This window comes from Ovis aries, chromosome 7 (genome assembly GCF_016772045.2).
Source record: "Ovis aries strain OAR_USU_Benz2616 breed Rambouillet chromosome 7, ARS-UI_Ramb_v3.0, whole genome shotgun sequence".
Taxonomy (NCBI): domain Eukaryota; kingdom Metazoa; phylum Chordata; class Mammalia; order Artiodactyla; family Bovidae; genus Ovis; species Ovis aries.
Window position 1 is genome coordinate 9,485,326 of NC_056060.1, and position 20,392 is coordinate 9,505,717.

Genomic DNA, 20,392 nt, shown 5'->3' on the forward strand with positions numbered 1-20,392 from the left:
AATCGACCTAACAATTGTTAATGATATTTTACATTGTTTTGTGCTTCAAAATCAGAAATATCATGTGTTTTATACTCTGCGCACATTTCAGTTTGGACTAGATACATTTCAAGAGCTACATGTGGCTAGTGGCCACTGCATTATATGACATAGGTCTAGGTAAGTAAAATGTAGTATTAGAACAATAGTGGGCTTTAGCTGTGTGTGATAGAAGAACGGCAGTAGTTATCGCTGGTTTAAAGCTTCTCTTCATGCTGTAGCAGTCACTTATGTGGATGATGAAAATTTACCCATATTTGCAATCTCTATCCCATAAATTATTTCACTATTCATTTTTCATTCCCAAAGACTTGTAAGTTTTCATAGGTCTAAGATATGCTCTTAGATGATTGAGAGAGTAAACCAAATTTAGTATACATTTGTTCTCTTCACATTCATCAGATCTGTAGGTGTGACATGAGCAAGTTTGTATTTTGAGAAGCTCTTCTTGGTTCACTGTGAATAATAGACTGGGGAAGGTGTCACAGGGCGGAGAGATAGTGGGAAGGCTATTGCAGTTTACACTGGAAAAATACAGCCCCCGATGGGAGGGTGTGTGGGTGGGAGATGAGAAGTGCATAGAAAGAAGGGGGCTTTATAGTTGTAGCTTGAGGGTGATTGAAGGAATGGTTTTGTTTTTCTGTGCTTGTGTGCATTTTAAAGATGATTGAGACTTAAAGTGTAGATGTGAGGTGTCCTGTTGAGAAGAAGAAGATGAACATATAAGAGAAAAGGATAACTGATAGGGTAATCCAGAGAAAAGACAGGAAGAGATGAAACTTGTATATAAAGAGATTTTTTTTTTTTGCATAGGTTTTGTCAAGTTGCCTTGAACTTTACAACTGTGGGACATATCTGTCACTAAGAAAAGAAAATAAAGACTAGAGTTGTATCCTCCTCCATCTCCTTAGAAGGGAGAGAAAAGGTGAAAGTAGAATTCAATTAAGAAGTGATAGAGAGCTGACTTGTGGTTGCCAAGGGGGTGGGGGTTGGGAGAGGGATGGAGTGGGAGGTTGGGGTTAGCGGATGTAAGCTGTTATATTTGTTGTTCAATCGGTAAGTTGTGCCCAACTGTTTATGACTCTGTGGATTGCAGCACAGCCAGGCTCCCCTGTCCTTCAGTATCTGCCAGAGTTTGCTCAAAGTCGTGTCTGCTGAGCCAGTAATGCTATCTAACCATCTCATCCTCTGCCACCCTCTTCTCTTTTGCTTCCAGTCTTTTCCAGCATTGGGGTCTTTTCTATTAAGTATGGAATGGATAAACAACAAGATTCTACTGTATAGTACTGGAAACTAAATCCTGTGCTAAACCATAGTGGAAAAGAATATACATGTGTGTGTGTAACTAGAGCACTTTGCTCTACAGAAGTTGACACAACATTGTAAATCAACTTCAGTTAAAAAAAGTGATTTAGCAGCAGTTTGGATCAGTAAGTATGTCTGAGACCAGAATGTATACTTGGCATCAGTAAATGGTAATACTTATTAAAATCTTTCTCACTCAGAAGATTTTATTTAAATATAAAATCTTAATGAAAGTAAACTGTTCTTATGTAAAGTTTTAATAGAACACAAAATGGCCAAGAGCATTGGTTCCGCCTGTGCTGGTTTTAAGGCATGGAGACATGCTCAGGTTACCTCAGGTGATGGAGGATTTTTCTTTGGATTCTGGGGAGGGAAGGAAGCCCAACACAGTCAGTGTCTGCTGTTGGGATGAGACAGTTTCTGGGAGCTCACATGGTGTCTCCTCAGTCCCTGCCCTTGACCTCCCTCCTGCCAACCCGTGGAAACCCTTTTCACACGAAATCTGTAGTTAAAAGACATAGGAGAATTGAGCTTCACTGACTTGAGTGAAGGCTAGGGGGCTGACCTCTCCAGACTTTTTTGCCTCTTCTGCCCCTCTGACGTGTCTTCCTTTTCTCTCCTTCCTGTGGTCTTCCTGGGGGTCTGTAGGAATGTGTGAAGACTTCTCTAACACCAGTCGTTCCCCGTCAGCCAGAAGAAGAGCAGCTCTGTGGGCCACGTTTTTGCTTGAGTGGCTCCTTGGCAACTCTGGTAAATGCCATTCCCCTTAGCCTTTTCTGGCCACCTTCTTATGACTTCACTTCTGTCTCTCTGTACTGTGACTAGTGGCAGCTTCTGCTGCTAACTGCAGTACCGTCTTTATGTCTCATTCAAGTGCCTCAATGAACAAGCCCTCATTGAATTGATGAGTAGTATCCAGGCAGAGCCACTTGTGTAGGGGTCTGCCGGGCTCCCTCATGTCCGGTTCTAAAAATGGCTGCCGTTGGCACAGAGGCCAATTCTTCCCCCTTTGGCATGCCGCTGAGCTGCTGGGGCACATGGCACAGTGACTGGGTGGAGGACTCCGGTCACTGCTTTCCTCAGAGGGTGGCTGTGGACGGTTTTTGGCCTGTTCATTACGTAGGGTGCTCTATCCTTTCTTGATACCACAGTTAATAGAAGATGGACCGCTTATTTTGTTTGACTCTTCTTTTCTTGTTGGTAATAATGATAACAGCCTAAGCTGTCACTCAAGTGTTGTCCGTGTGCAGGAACTGTACCAGTCATTTTACATGCAGTGGTTCGTGAACTATGTGATATCTTACTGATGAAAAAACTGAGTCACGTAGAAATATGAAATGCCTTGTTTAGTGTTTACCTCTTTTTACTAGTACGGTGGGGAGGCTTAAATACAGGCAGTTAGCTTTCCGAACAATGAAGACTTAAAGTCTAGCATAACATTTCAGAGCTTCAACTGACCAGGGTGATCATATATCATATTTCTCCTATTTTACTTATGAGACGAGAGTTTAGGTGACTTGCTTAAGGTTGCAGAGGCTAGTCATTTCCAGTGAACTGAGTTTCCAATTCCTAGACGAGTCCTCTTTCTGCTTTTGAACAAGCACCTAAGATACAGAAACTTTTGAATGTTAATCAGGAAACCCAAACTTATTAAGTGTTAGCAGATATAGTAAGTACATACATAATGTACGTTATACATAATCATCCATGGAGTCTTTTGTGTTTTTAGACTATTATTTAGCTTGAGGATGATATATATACTGAGAAGACACTGAGGTTGATTATTCACAAAAAATGTTTATTGAAGAAACTATTCCCATTATTTTCGGCCATACCATGTGGCATGTGGGATCTTTTTCCACAACCAGGGATTGAACCGGTACCCCCTGTGGTGAAAGTGTGGAGTCTTACCACTAGGGAGGTCCCAAAGAAACTGTTGCTGAATTAATGTCCCTATGTCTAGCTGAAGGTGAAAGTAATTTCTTGCCAGGTTTTGATCTTCCTGTGAGGTTATATGTGGCAGTGATTGAGAAGGTCCAACATGAAGCATGATGGAGGGAATCAGTTGAAATTCAGTGAAGGTGCACTCCCCCAGTCAGTTCAGTCACTCAGTTGTGTCTGACCGACTCTTTGCGACTCCATGGACTGCAGCCCACCAGGCATCCCTGTCCATTAGCAACTCCCAGAGCCTACTCAAACTCATCTCCATCATGTCAGTGATGCCATCCAACCATCTCATCCTCTGTCGTCCCCTTCTCCTCCTGCCTTCAGTCTTTGCCAGCATCAGGGTCTTTTCCAATGAGTTGATTCTTCATATCAGGGGGCCAACGTATTGGAGTTTCAGCTTCATTATCAGTCCTTCCAATGAACACCCAGGACTGATCTCCTTTAGGACTGACTGGTTAGATCTCCTTGCAGTCTAAGGGACTCTCAAGAGTCTTCTCCAGCACCACAGTTCAAAAGCATCAATTCTTTGGTGCTCAGCTTTCTTTATACTCCAACTCTCACATCCATACATGACTACTGGAAAAACCATAGCCTTGAATAGACAGACCTTTGTTAGCAAAGTAATGTCTCTGCTTTTTAATACTGAGGAACATGCTGTCTAGATTGGTCATAACTTGCCTTCCAAGGAGTAAGTGTCTTTTAATTTCATGGCTGCAGTCACCATCTGCAGTGATTTTGGAGGTTCCCCCCCCCCCCAAATAAAGTCAGCCACTGTTTCCACTGTTTCTCCATCTATTTGCCATGAAGTGATGGGACTGGATGCCATGATCTTAGTTTTCTGAATGTTGAGCTTTAAGCCAACTTTTTCACTCTCCTCTTTCACTTTCAGGAGGCTCTCTAGTTCTTCCTCACTTTCTGCCATAAGGGTGGTGTCATCTGCATATCTGAGGTTATTGATATTTCTCCCGGCAGTCTTGATTCCAGCTTGTGCTTCTTCCAGCCCATCGTTTCTCATGATGTACTTTGCATAGAAGTTAAATAAGCAGGGTGACAATATACAGCCTTGACGTACTCCTTTTCCTATTTGGAACCAGTCTGTTGTTCCATGTCCAGTTCTAATTGTTGCTTCCTGATCTGCATACAGGTTTCTCAAGAGGCAGGTTAGGTGGTCTGGTATTCCCATCTCTTTCAGAATTCTCCAGTTTATTGTGATCCACACAGTCAAAGGCATGGGCATAGTCAATAAAGCAGAAATAGATGTTTTTCTGGAACTCTCTTGCTTTTTCGATGATCCAGTGGATGTTGGCAATTTGATCTCTGGTTCCTCTGCCTTTACTAAAACCAGCTTGAACATCTGGAAGTTCATGGTTCACGTATTGCTGAAGCCTGGCTTGGAGAATTTTGAGCATTACTTTACTAGTGTGTGAGATAAGTGCAATTGTGCGGTAGCTTGAGCATTCTTTGGCATTGCCTTTCTTTGGGATTGGAATGAAAACTGACCTTTTCCAGTCCTGTGGCCACTGCTGAGTTTTCCAAATTTGCTGACATATTGAGTGCAGCACTTTCACAGCATCATAAACACCTATTTACCAATTTCTTGTATTCAAAGATGTCACAGTCTAATTTGGGGAAAAAAGACTTGCATGAAGCTCGTCATGGTTCAGTGAAATCAATGCTAATGGAAGTAAATGCCAAGTTCTATGGAAACACTGAGATTGCGACGGAGTGACTGGGTTATCAGGCAGGTATCAGGAAGATTACTGGTTAGCATATGAGATAGTCTTCGGGTTGAGTGTTTAAGGAAGAGGAGGAGATTGCCAGGCTGACTGTGCCTGGAAGAGTACTACTGCCTGAGGACGCAGTGCTGAGGAAGCACATGGTGTCTGAGGACTCAGGTCACCTGGTTTTGTGGTGGATGGTGGTGGGCTGGGCATCATGACTGCAGCTGGACCATCCAGATTTGCTAGGTCTCCACTCTTTGACCCTGAACCCACTTCCAAATTTTAAGCACAGCAATGTCAACTTGATCAAAAATTTTATCAAAATACTCGTTTCCTTTTTTCTTAATTTTCCCCCTGAAGCACACATCCACTCTTGATAATCTTTCTAGTCATTTTTAAATAAACTTGGGAGGGAAACCCTGAGAAGTAGAGTGATTTCATCCCCTCCTTCCCATTTTATTGTTGAGCAAACCTAAAGCCTTTTTCATTTGTGCTGTACTTTTAATTTATCTTTACCACTTGGTTATTGTCAAGTGTGAGGCTTTTTATACAGTAGCTTGCTTTGTTTGGTTAAGGGAGAAGGATTGGCAAGGTGAGGATGGTTATAAGAGTTGATAAAGCTGGAAGGTAGGCAAGGGCTAGTTCAGATAGTCAGAAGCCTTGTGTCTCATTTTGAGGAAGCTGTATTTTATAGTTGAGAGTCTCTAAGAATCTGAAATGGATAAGGGGCAGAGCGGAGGGATTGGAGGAGGGGGAGGAGAAGATCAGCTTTACATTTTTGAAAGGTAATTTTGGCATTGTTGAGGACGATGGATTAGAGAAGGAACAGTGTAGGCAAGGGAGCAGTGGGGACCACCAGCAGCATCACCTGGGAATTTGTTAGAACTGCAGATTCTCAGGTCCCAGCCCAGACATACTGAGTCGGAAACTCTGGGAGTAGGGTGCAGCAGTGTGTGTTTCGTTTGATTCTGATGAATGCAAACGCTTGTGACTAACATGCGCAAAGGCTGATGAGGCTGAACATTATGGTTTGCACTTGCCTTTCATATTAATTTTGTAGTCAGTTTTGTTGAGATGTTCATTATATTAGTGTCTTACATTTCACAGTCAAGAGAAATAGAACAACTAGGATTTTGTGATTCAATTATTTATATGAAAGCCTAGTATTAAGGTTTGAAAAGCTGGGAGACTGTGGTGGTAACACTTGGAAAAGGGAGACAGTCCAGGATCACGTGGCTCAGTATAAGCTACAGTCGTAGAGAAGCGTTTTGTAGAATAAAACGAGTAAGAGAGGCTTAATCTTGAACACTCTAGGTGGTGCCTGTATGTGACACTGATTTGTACTGTGGTACCTAGATCTGCAGTAGGGAAAACTGAAGATATTCTTTTCAAGAAAAAGGGGACATGAACTCTTTGTGGAGCCCAAAGGAAGGGATGGATTTACTCAAGATTTGCTAACATGCACTTGGTTCCACACAGCTGTTAAGAAGTGGTTTATTTTCGTTCTTTCAGTAATAGCTAGCAGTTGATTTGCATCTAACATAGTTTTCATTTCTTTTTCTTTGACGGTGTGAGGGCTGTGGGTTTAAATTTCAACTTTGTGGAAATGGAACTGAGTAAATCTGATAATCTTCTTTATTTTCCTCTGTTAGCTTAACGGGGTGACCAAACGTACAGATAAAGCAAATGCTTTGTAAATATAAATGTGTCTTAAAGGATAAGTAACCTTTTTTTCTCCTTTGAATTTTATTCCAGGACCCATCAGTTACACAAGTGACAAGAAATGTCCCACCAGGACTTGATGAATACAATCCATTCTCAGATTCTAGAACAGTAAGACTATTCTTAATTGGACTACTTTTAAATATTAAAATGAAATTAAATGGGATTTATAGCTCAGTTATGGTTTCTTTTAAGTTGATTGTTTAATTTATATAAAACAAGCTATTAGTGTTTTATTTAGAATTTAGCAAGTTCTTTAAAAAAAAAAAAAAAAGGAATATTCCAAGTAATTGAAAATACCATGATGGTTCTACAAATTTCTAATAAACCCTCTGCTGCTGCTAAGTTGCTTCAGTCGTGTCCGACTCTTTGCGACCTCATGGATGGCAGCCTACCAGGCTCCTCCGTCCATGGGATTTTCCAGGCAAGAGTACTGGAGTGGGTTGCCATTGCCTTCTCCAATAAACCCTCTAATATGTTAGTATTGCTACAGTTTTTTTAACAGGGGAGATTTTTTGCTATACATGTTGTTTTCATGGTAATACAGGGTGATATTTTCTTACAGAGATGTTTGTACAAAACAGTACCGTTAATATTTGTATGATTGTCATCTGAATTAGGTGATTCTGAATAAGACTAGCCTTCTCCTCTGGTAGACTAGAATCTCTGGAACTTTAACCGGCCTAGAAACCTAATCTTCTTAAAATGAAGTCTTGGTTTATAAAATGAAGGAGTATGGAAAAAACCCTCAGGACAGGGTTCTCTACCTTGAATGCATGTTAGAAGCAGCTGGGCAACTTTATTACAGTGTCTGTTAGGGCCCTAATCCCTCATAAGGCAGTTTTTTGTTTTCCCTTTCATCCTTTAGATACTTTTATTGTGAGCCAGTTATGAGGACTACTGAAGTACTCTCGCCTGGAAAATTCCATGGATGGAGGAGCCTGGTAGGCTGCAGTCCATGGGGTCGCGAAGAGTCGGACATGACTGAGCGACTTCCCTTTCATTTTTCACTTTCATGCACTGGAGAAGGAAATGGCAACCCACTCCAGTGTTCTTGCCTGGAGAATCCCAGGGATGGGGGAGCCTGGTGGGCTTCTGTCTGTGGGGTTGCACAGATCGGACATGACTGAAGCGACTTAGCAGCAGTAGCAGCAGCAGAAGATAGGTTGAGAATTCTCTTTCAAAAATTCTCTGGCAAATAATTTTGTCTCCTGTATTTGAGCCTTTAGCTTAAATATCACACTCATGAAGCCCTTAGTTTTAAACGTTGTTAGCTCCTGAAATTTTAGTCATCCTGTTAAAGGTATTGAAGTTCTTCAGTTCCGTGCTTGCATTTACATGTCAGCATAAAGAGCCTTACTTCATCATCTCTTCCTGAAGATCATATTTTTCATAATCTAGAAAATAATTCTGGAAGATCATATAGGGTTTTGCTTGGAAATATCTTCATGGTGTATTAACTTTTTAGTTTTAGGAAGAACTTTGTGCAAGATAAAAGCCCTAAAAGGAGGATGAACTTTTAAATTTCACTTTATTTCAAAGTCCTCATTTATTTTAACAGCCTCTGTTTTTGTGTAGCAACTGCAGCCCAGGCTGAGATCATTAAATTTTCATTGAGCCTGTCAGTTTCGTATTGAACCCTGTGAAATGACCAATCAGTTGACCAGTGTTGACATGTAAATATAGCAATGTCATATGACACAACCTTATACAAAACTGTGAAAAAGTACAAGATTGCAACTTGGTAGCAGTTGAAAGGAAGAAAAAGAGCCTGGTATATTTTATTCCACTGTATGTAATTCTTCTAACATGATTTCTGGAGGGTAGAGATTTGAATGACTGTTAAAATTTGCTGGGGATGAATAAAGAGAGATTTTTATATACTTTTTGGGAAGACTTTACTAGCAAAAAATATGTGTCACCGTTTTACAGTAGCCGTTTTAGATTATTCTCTGTGGTAATGTTAATAGTAGTGTTCTTCAACAAGTTGTCTACTTGGTGCCCTGTGCTTTTACCCATGTTATCGAATTCTTATGACAGCATTGAACATGGATATTTTCTGTTTCCTTTCACTGATAAAGAAACTGAAGCACACACACAAGTCATCTAGCTAGTAAGTGGCAGAACTGGTTTACATAACTCATCTTTTTTTTTTTTTTTTTTTAAAGCTTTTGCCTTTTCCATTTTGCTAGTGCTGTCTTTAGAGGCAGATGCCTAAGAAATAGCAGGTATAGTCTTGGTCATGGAAATTTTCTCACCTAATTGGGATTTTTAAAAATTACACAAAGAAGATAAATCCAGGAAAAAAAATGTAAATTATGATTTTAAATGTTTAAGACTTTACAGTCAAGGAAAGATTTTCTGGAAGAATAGCTAGGCAATGAAGAACAGCCAGCTTACAATGAAACTTCTCTTAGATTTGATGAGCAATGATATAGTGTCAGAACCAAGAAAATTATTGATGTTAGAGCACTGATGCATTTTGCACTGAACTTTTTACACTGTGGAAAACACAGGTGAAATAATTTAAAATTTCAGAATTCTTTTGTTTCATAATGTATGATTTTAGAAATTTGTTTCCCCTCCTTTTCTGCAGCTGGGACTATTTTCTAAGACAGAGCAGGTGTACTTGGATAATTGGTTTAAGTGATATTTTAGAACTCCAAATACTATTTTAGTGGATTGTTGTTATCCATATTTGTCATAGAAAAATATTTGTGAAAGTGAAGCAATCTTCTAGATTGTTGCATAAGGGTGTGGTGAACTACTTGAGGCCAAGTAGGAAGATCCTTTAGCAGAATTAGTGTATAGCTTTGTTAAGACTTTGGAAAGTTCCTGTCTTTCTTATTTTTCTTTTTAGGTTTCCTTTTATATTTAGTTAGTTTTCTGTTTGAATGGAAACTTTAAGGAAAGTAATAAATATTTAAATAATTTGTATTGTATTCATGCTGTATATAATTTCAGAGAAAGGGGTCCTCATAAAATACCATGTGGTTTTTAGACTGAGGGTTGGCAGTATACTGTAAATGTGGTAGTCTGAATTGAGATGTGCTATGAAGTGGAGGGTAGTCTTTGGTTATGAAATAATTTTTTTTGTTTGAACTCAAAATGCAGTTTACCTCTGGTATTATGTTGAGTATGATGGGTTCCCTGGCTTACCCTCTAAAACTTAATATATAAATTACTAGAAGAATTAGTTCATCCTTGAGAATTGTTACATATTTAGGGGGAATGTTTTCCTTTTAAATTAGGCAACAGTTTAAAATGCCTGTTGCCACTTGATCCTCAGCTAGCTTCACCCACCGGTGGCGGCATTCATGGCTTCAGACAGGATTTCTTCTGGCGCGCATTGAAGTGTGGGTGTGGAGACAGCGCTATCTGTGTGTGGAGGGAGTGGGGCACTGTTGGTAAAATCCTCAGTGCCGTTTCTCACGGCCTCGTTTACCGTCATGCTGTTTTCCTTCAGGGATAGGCTGTTTGGTTCCTTCCTGTTCTGCTAGTTGTTGGTATTTATGATTTCTGTCACATAAAGCAGCAAGATCTGCAGCAGAACCAAGAGAAGAAAATTCCAAGTACTGGCATGCTCAGGTGGTCATTTCTGACCATAAAGGACATAGGTAATTGATTTATGTAAGTAGGAACTGCTTCTTACTAAGTCAATTCAGGACATGGAATAGACTGAGAATCATAAGACCTGGATTCTAATCTAGTCCCTGCCACTAATTAGTTGCTACCTTTAGGAAGCCATCTAACCTCTTTGGGCTTTTTTTTTTTTAAATTTATTTTTAATTGAATGATAATTGCTTTACAGTGTTGTGTTGGTTTCTGCCATACATCTACATGACTCGGCCATAGATATCCACATGTCCCCTCCCTCTTGGCCTAGAACCTCCCTCCTACCTCCCACCAGATCCCACCGCTCTTGCTTGTTGCAGAATACCAGGTTGAGCTCCCTGCTCTATACACAACTTCCCTTTAGCTATCTGTTTGTGCATTCTTTTCCCCCCAAATGTGTAACAGTGGAACTAGAGAGGAAGATTTGAGTTAAATAATTTCTAATGTCAACTTTTCTTCTGATAATGGATTAAAATTTTAGCTCTAGGAACTGACTCGATAGTATATAGTAGTTTACCTATTTTTAATACTGCAAAAGCAATTTTTATACTGTAATAACTTTTAATTTTCTTTTGGCATACATTTCTGTAAATTTTTTTTTCTTTCTCCTTTGCTTCTTTTTTGGAGCTCATAATCTGTCCCTTCTGGAACCTTCTTTGTTTCTAGTCTCATTTAATGATAACTATTGCCTTCTAGTGTCATTGGCTGGAAGCACCTGAGTCTTTGTCTCAAACTGCTTCTTATCCTACATCTAATCAGTAGCCACATCCTGTCATTTATACCTGCAGGAGAGATTATGTGTCTGTCCTTTTCGTTCCTACTAAACTGTCCTAATTCAGGTACTCATGTGAGATAATACAATGGCCTATCTACTTACCTGTCTCTAGTTTCTCTTCAAATCTTTTCTTTTTTTTTTTTTTTGGCTGTGACTAGAATTATTTTTTTTTAAGGCCGAGTTCAGATTAGGTCTTCACTCCTTAGAAATGTGTCATACGGGAGACCCAGGTTTGATCCCTGGGTTGGGAAGATCCCCTGGAGAAGGGAACGGCTACCCACTCCAGTATTCTTCCCTGGAAAATTACATGGACAGAGGAGCCTGGCAGGCTACATTTCATGGGGTTAAGAATAACGAATGCCAAGTACATTTTTTGCTTCCCTGGTAGCTCAGCTGGTAAAGAATCTGCTTGCAATGCAGGAGACCCTGGATCAGTTCCTAGGTTGGGAAGATCCCCTGGAGAAGGGATACACTACCAACTCCAGTATTCTTGGGCTTTGCTGGTGGCTCAGATGTTAAAGAATCCACCTGCAATGTGGGAGATCTGGGTTCGATCCCTTGGTTGTGAAGAAGAGGAGGGCATGGCAACCCATTCCAGTATTCTTGCCTGGAGAATTCCCATGGACAGAGGAGCCTGGTGGTCTGCAGTCCATGGAATCTCAAAGAGTTGGAAACCACTGAGCGACTAAGCACAGTATCTTTTTTTAAAAAAAATTTTATTAGTTTACTTTTTAGAGCAGTTTTAGGTTTGTAGAAAAATTGAGCAGAAAGTAGAAAGTCTCATCAGACTTCTCCCCTTGACTGTCTTTTAAATCTTATCTTCCAATGTGCTGTTTGCTCCAGCTAAAGTCATTTACTTTCTGACTCACAACCCCATTGAGATGACCTCCCCTAGACCTAATGGAGTAAAGAGGTACTGTGTGGTCATAAGCCTGGCTCCCCTAGACTATCCTCACCTCCTTTAATGGGTCAAGATGAATCTCTCATAGTAGATATATTCATTTTCTACTGTTATGTAACAAATTACTACAGACTTAGCAGCTTGAAAAAGCACACATTTATTATTTTATCGTTTCTATAGGTCGGGAGTTTGGACACAGCTTAACTGGGTCATTTGTTCAGGGTTTCACAAGATTGTGATCAAGGTGTTGTCTGGGCTCCATTCTCATCCAAAGGCTTGACGGGAAAGATCGTTTCCATGCTCACTCAGGTTGTTGGCAGAATTAATATCCTTGTGGTTCTATGGCTACGGGCCCTGGCTGTTGGCTGGCTATCAGCTGGAGACCACCCCCAGGCCCTTGATGCTGTCCACAGTTCCTAGAGGCTGCATGGTTTCTTGCCACAGGGGCTTCCCCACCGTGGCCACTCATTTCAGAGAGTCTGCAGAGTTTCTCACACTGTTACACTAAAATAGAGTACCTCTATTATATAATGTAATCAAGGGAATGGTACCTGTCATTGTTACCATACTCTGTTGATTAGAAGCATATCACAGGTCATGCATACACTCAAGGAGAGGGTATTATATTAAGACATGAACATGAGGAGGGGAGAATCACTGAGGTTCATCTTAGGTTTTGTATGCCACACTTGGGAATAAGATGGCACATTAGGGTTAAGACTGTATGACTTCATATCTCTTCATGCCCATTTAGAAGGAGCCTTCAGAACACTTATCCCTGCCTGCCCTCCACACTTGACTACTCTAAGTTTATCAGGACCAGTCTCACTATGTCCTTGATTCTCATTTATGTCATTCTCTACAGGAGGCCCTAGACTCTTTCTCATCTCTTGGATTTTAATCCTCATGATGCTTTTGTACATTACTGATTCTGAACCCTTCTGTTTCCTTAATTCCTGAAACTTTACTTGTGCTCTCTGGAAGTCAGAGTCCAACTTCACCAAAATCCCCTATATCTTTATGTTTTTCTCCAAATGTTTCATCCTTTGCCCTGGCCTTTCTATGAGGACACTGCTTCCCCTGTAACCTTCTCAAAAACCAGCTGCTTCTTCTCTCACTATTCTCAGACAGCTGGCATAAAATTTGGGTATGTGTTGTCTTGATTTCTAGTTGCTACTTCTAGACAGTCTTCCTCCTTTCTATGAAAAATATTCCATGTCATCATTTGAATCTCATGTCATTAGATTATAATTGGGTCCCAGGACTTATTGTGCGTGTCATCTACTGCTCCCTGAATTATTGCCTCTTATTTCTCTATTTTTTTTTTTTCATTTTCTTAAGTTTCCTTCTTGGTTCACTATTACTCTTTCTAATGCTGTTTGTATTTTGTAATTTAAAAAATTTTTTATTTTTAATTGATGGATAGTTGCTTTACAGTATTGTGTTGGTTTCTGCGTACACCAACACGAATCAGTCACAGGTAAACATATGTCCCCTCCTTTTGGAACCACCCTCCCGCCTCCCCCCCATCTCACCCTCTGCGTTGTCACAGAGCACTGGGTCGAGCTCCCGGAGTCACACAGCAAATTCTCACTGGCTCTCTGTTTACGCATAGTAGTGTATATGTTTCCATGCTGCTCTCTCCATTTGTTCCACTCTCTCTTTCCCTGACTCTGTGTTTGAAAGTCTGTTCTCTATGTCTGCATCTCCATTGCTGCCCTGCAGATAGGTTCATCCAGCTCATTAGGACTGACTCAGATGCGTTCCTTTTTTATGGCTCAGTAATATTCCATTGTGTATATGTACCATAGCTTCATTATCCATTCATCTGTTGATGGACCCTTAGGTTGCTTCCATGTCCTTGCTCTTGTAAATAGTGCTGCAATGAACATTGGGATAATGTGTCTTTTTCAGTTATGGTTCTCTCAGGGTGTATGCCCAGTAGTGGGATTGTTGGGTTATGTGGTACTTTTATTTCTAGTTTATTAAGAATCTCTGTACTGTCCTCCATAGTGGTTTACATTTACTTACATTTTACATTTAATTTGCATTCCCACAAGCAGTGCAAGAGTTCTGTCTTCTCCACACCCTCTCTAGCATTTATTGTTTATTGTTTGTATTTATTGTTTTCATTGTATTTATTGTTTTGATAATGGCTATTCTGAGCAGTGTGAGGTGATATCTCATTGTAGTTTTGACTTGCATTTCTCTAATCCTGCGCAATTTTGAACATCTTTTCATGTGTTTATTAGCCATCTGTATGTCTTCTTTGGAGAAATGTATGCTTAGATCTTCTGTCCACTCTTTAATTGGGTTGTTTGTTTGTTTTATATTGAGCTGCCTGAGCTGCTTGTATATTTTGGAGATTAATTTTTTGTCAGTTGTTTCATTTGCTATTATTTTCTCCCATTCTGAGGACTGTCTTTTCACCTTGTTTATAGTTTCCTTTGCTGTGCAAAAACTTTTAGATTTAATTAGGTCCCACTTGTTTTTTTTTTTTTCCCCACTACTCTTGGAGGTGGTTCATAGAGGATCTTGCTGTGATTTATGTCATAGAATGTTATGCTTACGTTTTCCTCTAAGAGTTTTATGGTTTCTGATTTTACACTTATTTTCGAGTTTATCTTTTTGTATGGTGTTGTGAAGTGTTTTAATTTCCTTCTTTTACATGTAGCTGTCCAGTTTTACCAGCACTACTTACTGAAGAGACTCTCTTTTCTCCATTGTATATTCTTGCCTCCTTTGTTAAGGATAAGGTGCCCATTGGTGTGTGGGTTTATCTCAGGGCTTTCTATGTTGTTGCATTGGTGTATATTTCTGTTTTTGTGCCTGTACCATACTGTCTTGATGACTGTAGCTTTGTAGTGTATTCTGAAGTCAGGAAGGTTGATTCCTCCAGCTCTGTTCTTCTTTCTCAAGATTGCTTTGGTTATTCAGAGTCTCTTGTCTTTCCATATAAATTGTGAAATTTTTTGTTCTAGTTCTGTGACAGATGTCGTTGCTAATTTGATAGGGATTGTATTGAATCTGTAGATTGCTTTTCGTAGTCTAGTCATTTTCACTATATTGATCCTTCCAACCCAGGAAAATAGAATCGCTCTCCATCTGTTGATGTCATCTTTGATTTCTTTCATGAGTGTCCTACGGTTTTCTGTATACAGTTCTTTTGTCTCCTTAGGTAGGTTTATTCCTAGGTATTTTATTCTTTTGGTTGCAATGGCAAAAGGGATTGATTCCTTAATTTCTCTTTATGATTTTTGTTTGTTAAAGTATAGAAATGTGATTTCTATATATTCTGTATAAAAGTGATTTCTGTGTGTTGATTTTGTTGATATTGATCATACAACTTTATTAAATTTATTGATTATCTCTAGTAATTTTCTGATAGTATATTTAGGGTTTTCTATGTATCGTAGAAAAACAAAAATTTTAAAAAGGAAAAAGAAAAAAACCCACAGGACTGCAGAGAGCCAAACTAGAGTTAGAAGAATATAAAGGAAATAAAAAATGTGGTTTAAAAAAGTTCTCCAAAGCTTAAATACGGTTAATAATGAAATCAACAACCACAGCATCAGAGGAAAAAAGAAGAAAAAATCCAGAACCAATTACAGAACAAATCAAAATATAAGAATAATAATAAATGTTTTTCTCGGATCTCAGCTGCAGTTTCCTTGCCCTTGCCATGAAGGGCAGTTCACCTCTGCCTCCCTAGGATGCCCTCCACTACTGGGCTGGCCTCTGCAGTGCTGTGAGGACAGCTCAGACTCTAATCTGGCCCTACGCTTGTGTGTTCTTGCCTCCAAAGACCACAGCGGCCAGAGCTAGGGTGTTTTCCTTTCGTGGGAACTTTGATTGTCCTTCTATGTATTCCATAGGCACAGATAGAAAAAGCAAGAGAGTTACAGAAAAACATCTACTTCTGCTTTATTGATTATGCCAAAGCCTTTGACTGTGTGGATCACAACAAACTGTGGAAATTTCTTCAACAGGTGGGAATACCAGATCACCTTACCTGCCTCCTGAGAAATCTGGTTGCAGGCCAAGAAGCAGTTAGAACCAGACATAAAACAATGGACTGGTTCCAAATTGGGAAAGGAGTACATCAAGGCTGTATATTGTCACCCTGCTTATTTAATTTATATGCAGAGTACATCATGAGAAATGCTGGGCTGGAGGAAGTACAAGCTGAAATCAAGATTGCCGGGAGAAATATCAGTAACCTCAGATATGCAGATGACACCACCCTTATGGCAGAAAGTGAAGAGGAACTAAAGATGAAAGTGAAAGAGGAGAGTGAAAAAGCTGGCTTAAATCTCAGTATTCAGAAAACTAAGATCATGGCATCTGATCCCATCACTTCATGGCAAATAGATGGGGAAATAATGGAAACAGTGAGAGATTTTATTTTTGGGGGCCCCAAAATCACTGCAGATGGTGACTGCAGCCATGAAATTCAAAGACGCTTGCCTCTTGGAAGAAAAGCTATGATCAACCTAGACAGCATATTAGGAAGCAGAGACATTACTTTGTCACCAAAGGTCCATGTAGTCAAAGCATGGTTTTTCTAGTAGTCGTGTATGGATGTGAGAGCTGGACCATAAGGAAAGCTGAGTGCCAAAGAATTGATGCTTTTGAACTGTAGTGTTGGAGAAAACTCTTGAGAGTCCCTTGGACTGCGAGGATAATCAAACCAGTCAATCCTAAAGGAAATCAATGCTGAATATTCATTGGAAGGACTGATGCTGAAGCTGAAGCTCCAGTACTTTGGCCACCTAATGCGAAGGACTGACTCATTGGAAAAGACCCTGATGCTGGGAAAGATTGAAGGCAGGAGGAGAAAGGGATGACAGAGGATGAGATGGTTGGATAGCATTAAAGATTCGATGGAAATGAGTCTGAGCAAGCTCTGGGAGTTGGTGATGGACAGGGAAGCCTGATGTGCTGCAGTCCATGGGGTCGCAGAGTTGGATCTGACTGAGCGACTGAACTAAGACTGAGATGGACAAAGAGTTTGCCAAATTGACCATGTGGGTTTAATCCGCAGCTTGTACAGCTCATGGAAATGTTGATCCTCTTCCTTAGCCACACTGCCCCTGGAGTTCAGTTGTGGTTTTCCCCACCTCTGTATGTGAGTCGTCCATAGACTCTGCTCCCGAGGCTGCCCTGGAGGACTTGGTCTGGAAGTGGTGCAGCTGCTTGGATGGCCCGGGACCCTGGCAGCACCAGGCATGCACAGGAGCTAGTGCCCACAGGCGTAGCAGACATGGAGCTTGTTGTTGTTCATTTGCTCAGTCATGTCTGGCTCTTTGCAACCCTGTGGACTTCAGCATGCCAGGCTTCCCTGTCCGTCACCATCTCCCAAAGTTTGCTCAAACTTACGTTCATTGAGTTGGTGATGCCGTCCAACCATTTTGGCCTCTGTTGTCCCCTTCTCCTCTTGCCCTCCATCTTTCCGAGCATCAATGTCTTTTCCAATGAGTTGGCTCTTCACATCAGGTGGCCAAAGTATTCGAGCTTCAACTTCATCATCATTCTTTTTAGTGAATATTCAGGGTTGATTTCCTTTAGGATTTGCTGATTTGGTTTCTTGCAGCCCAAGGGAGACTCTCAAGTCTTCTCCAGTACCACAGTTTGAAAGCATCAATTCCACACTCAGCCTTTATGGTCCAACTCTCACATTCATACATGACCCCTGGAAAAACCATAGCTTTGACTATACGGACTTTTGTCGGCAAAGTAATGTCTCTGCTTTTTAAAGCGCCGTCTAGGTTTGTTTATGGGGGATGGAACCCACAACCCCCGCTTCGTAATTAGAGTGTTAAGCACTGGACAGCCAGGGAAGTCCCTTTTTTCATTTTTTTGACAGTGTTCTTTGACACACACAAGTTTTAAATTTTCATGTGAGATTTGTCTATTTTCTGTTTCGTTGCTTCTGTTTTTGTTGTCATATGTAAGAAGCCATTGCCTAACTGAAGGTCATGAAGGTTACTCTCAGATCCCTTCTAAGAGTTGTATAGTTTTAGTGCCTACATTTAGGTTTATGGTCCGTTTTGAATTAATTTTCGTGGATGGTATGAGATAGATCGCCAGCTTCTTTCTTTTGCCTGTCGCTGTCCACTTGTTCTGGCACCATTTGTTGAAAAGACTTTTCTTCCCCATTGGATTATTTTGACCCTCTTGATGAGCATCAATTGATTGTCAATATAAGAGCATATTTGGGGACTGTAAATTCAATTTAATTTTCTGTGTCTGTCCTTATACCAGTCTCACACTCTCTTGATTACTGTAACTTTGTAACAAAACTTTACCTTGATTTCGTTTCCTTTTCAAGTCTAATTCTCACATCTCTGTTCCTGAAAAACTTTTCCTGCTCCCATTTGCTGCAAAACTCCTCTAAAAAGTTGTCTGCTTTCTTTTTTTTTCATCCTGCAAGCCCTTCTCCTAAAAATATTTCAGTAAGGCTTTTGCTCCCTACACTCCACCGAAACGCATTTGTCAAAGTAGCCAGTGACTTCCACATTGCTAAATCCGGTGGTGAATTTTCACCCTTATTCCCCATCTATCAACAGCTCTGACAACTGATCACTATCTCATTCTTAGTAAACTTTCTTCCTGTGGCTTTCAGAACACTTGTTTTTCATTCTCTGTCTCCTTTGCTAATTTCTCGCCTTTCCCTGATCCTTTACCCGCAGTATTGAAGTGTGCCCCAGTATTGAAGTGTGCCAGACTTTGCTTCTCTTCTCTTTGATCATTCAGATCGTTATTTCATCAAATCTTATAGCTTTAAATACCATCTTTGTGTTGATGACTCCCAAATTTACATCTGTAAATGCACAGACCTCTGTTCTGAACCCCACATTCATGTATTCAGCTGTGTACTAGATACGTCTGCCATGGCTGTCTTAGAAATTGCAAATTCAACTTATCCAGTACTGAACTGAGCCCCCTCACTGGAATCCTGCTCATTTTCAGTCTTTCTTATTTCTATCCTGTTAGTTACTTAGGTGAATACCTTGGTGGTATTTCATTATTTCCGTTTCCTTACACGTCACATTTCTGTCCAGGAATCCTGTTGGCTCTCTCTTTCAGATACATACAGATCTGATGCCTGGTTTCCATAGCCACTACTTGGCTTGAGCTGCCATCTTTCCTTGCCTGGATTGCTACAATGGTGGTTTCTTGACTAGTCTCCCTCCTTCCACCTTTAATCTGTTTCTGGTTCAGTAGCCAGTGAGATCCCTTGGGAAAAAGTTGATCATTTCAGACTCCTGCTTCAAGTTCTTCACTAGCTTTCGATTTTCTTCAAAGTAAAACCAGATACCCTTAACATAGCGTATGACCTAGTCTGTAGCATCTCTCACCCCTTCCCTGGATATTCTTTCCCAGCACTCTGGCCTGCCTTAGTCCTTCTCCTGACTTTGTATTGGCTGTTCCTTCTGCCTTAAATGGTCTTCCCCCAGGTATCTGCAGAGCTGACTTCTTCACTTCCATAAAGTCTTTGCTTGCATATTGGCTTCCCCAGAGAGTTGGACACGACTGAAGCGACTTAGCAGCAGCAGCAGCCACCTTTGTAAAATTATCCCTACTCAACTTTCCATGACCCCTTTATCCTATTCAGTTTTTGTTCCGTAAAATTTACTGCCTTCTAAAATACTCTATAATGTATTTAATTTTATACATACGTATTCATATGTGTTGTTTATCTTCCATTGCTAGCATGTAGGCTCCTGATGGTAGGGATGTTTGCCTGTTACGTTCATTAATGTCTCCCAAGTGTCTGTAATTGTTTGTGGCACGTTGTAATTGATCAGTGAATGTTTGATGAATGAATATGTCTCGCCACACCTCTCTTCTTTTATGTGCCTTTCTCTCTTTGAAAGCTCTCATTCTTGTATATCCCTTCTTTTCTCCTATTATAATACCACCTCCCTCAGTTACTCTAATCTTTAAAAACCTTGTTTTAAAATGGTCATATATTGTGAAAAAATGATTTCTACTTATTCTGATTCTGACATTGGCATGTTTAATTTTCACCTCCCATAATAACAAGAGAATCTGTGTTGGGCATGCCTCAGTCAGTTCTGTCTGCTCCGTCAGAGACTGATAAAATCAGAGGAGGCTGCACAGTTTTAGGTTTCTTTTGGCATTCTCTCCATTAGGTGAAAGAATAGACAGTGGTTTACAGAACTGGTAAACTTTTGTTCCCTCAGAGAGGATTTCTCAAATTTCAGGGGGTATAAGGATCATCATGGAGAGCTCACGTTAAATGTGAGCACCTTGAAAACACAAACCCCATCTCTTCAACCCCTGAGTTTTTGAATCAAGCTGTCTACTATACTGGGGCCTAGAGTTTGCATTTTCAGTGAG

The 20,392-nt window shown here is 40.3% G+C and overlaps 1 protein-coding gene across 5 annotated transcripts in view; it reads left to right on the forward strand.

The window, feature by feature from the left end:
* Window positions 1-20,392, forward strand: part of SCAMP1 (secretory carrier membrane protein 1) — a 148,390-nt gene that overhangs the window by 32,343 nt on the left and 95,655 nt on the right. For 3 of the 5 annotated variants that reach the window (XM_027971482.2, XM_060418764.1, XM_027971483.2), the window contains exon 2: window positions 6,768-6,845. The exons of the other annotated variants lie outside the window; for them this stretch is intronic. In XM_027971482.2, coding sequence (XP_027827283.1) covers window positions 6,768-6,845 — 78 coding nt within the window. The remainder of the gene's footprint in view (window positions 1-6,767; window positions 6,846-20,392) is intronic. 5 annotated transcript variants of the gene reach the window in all.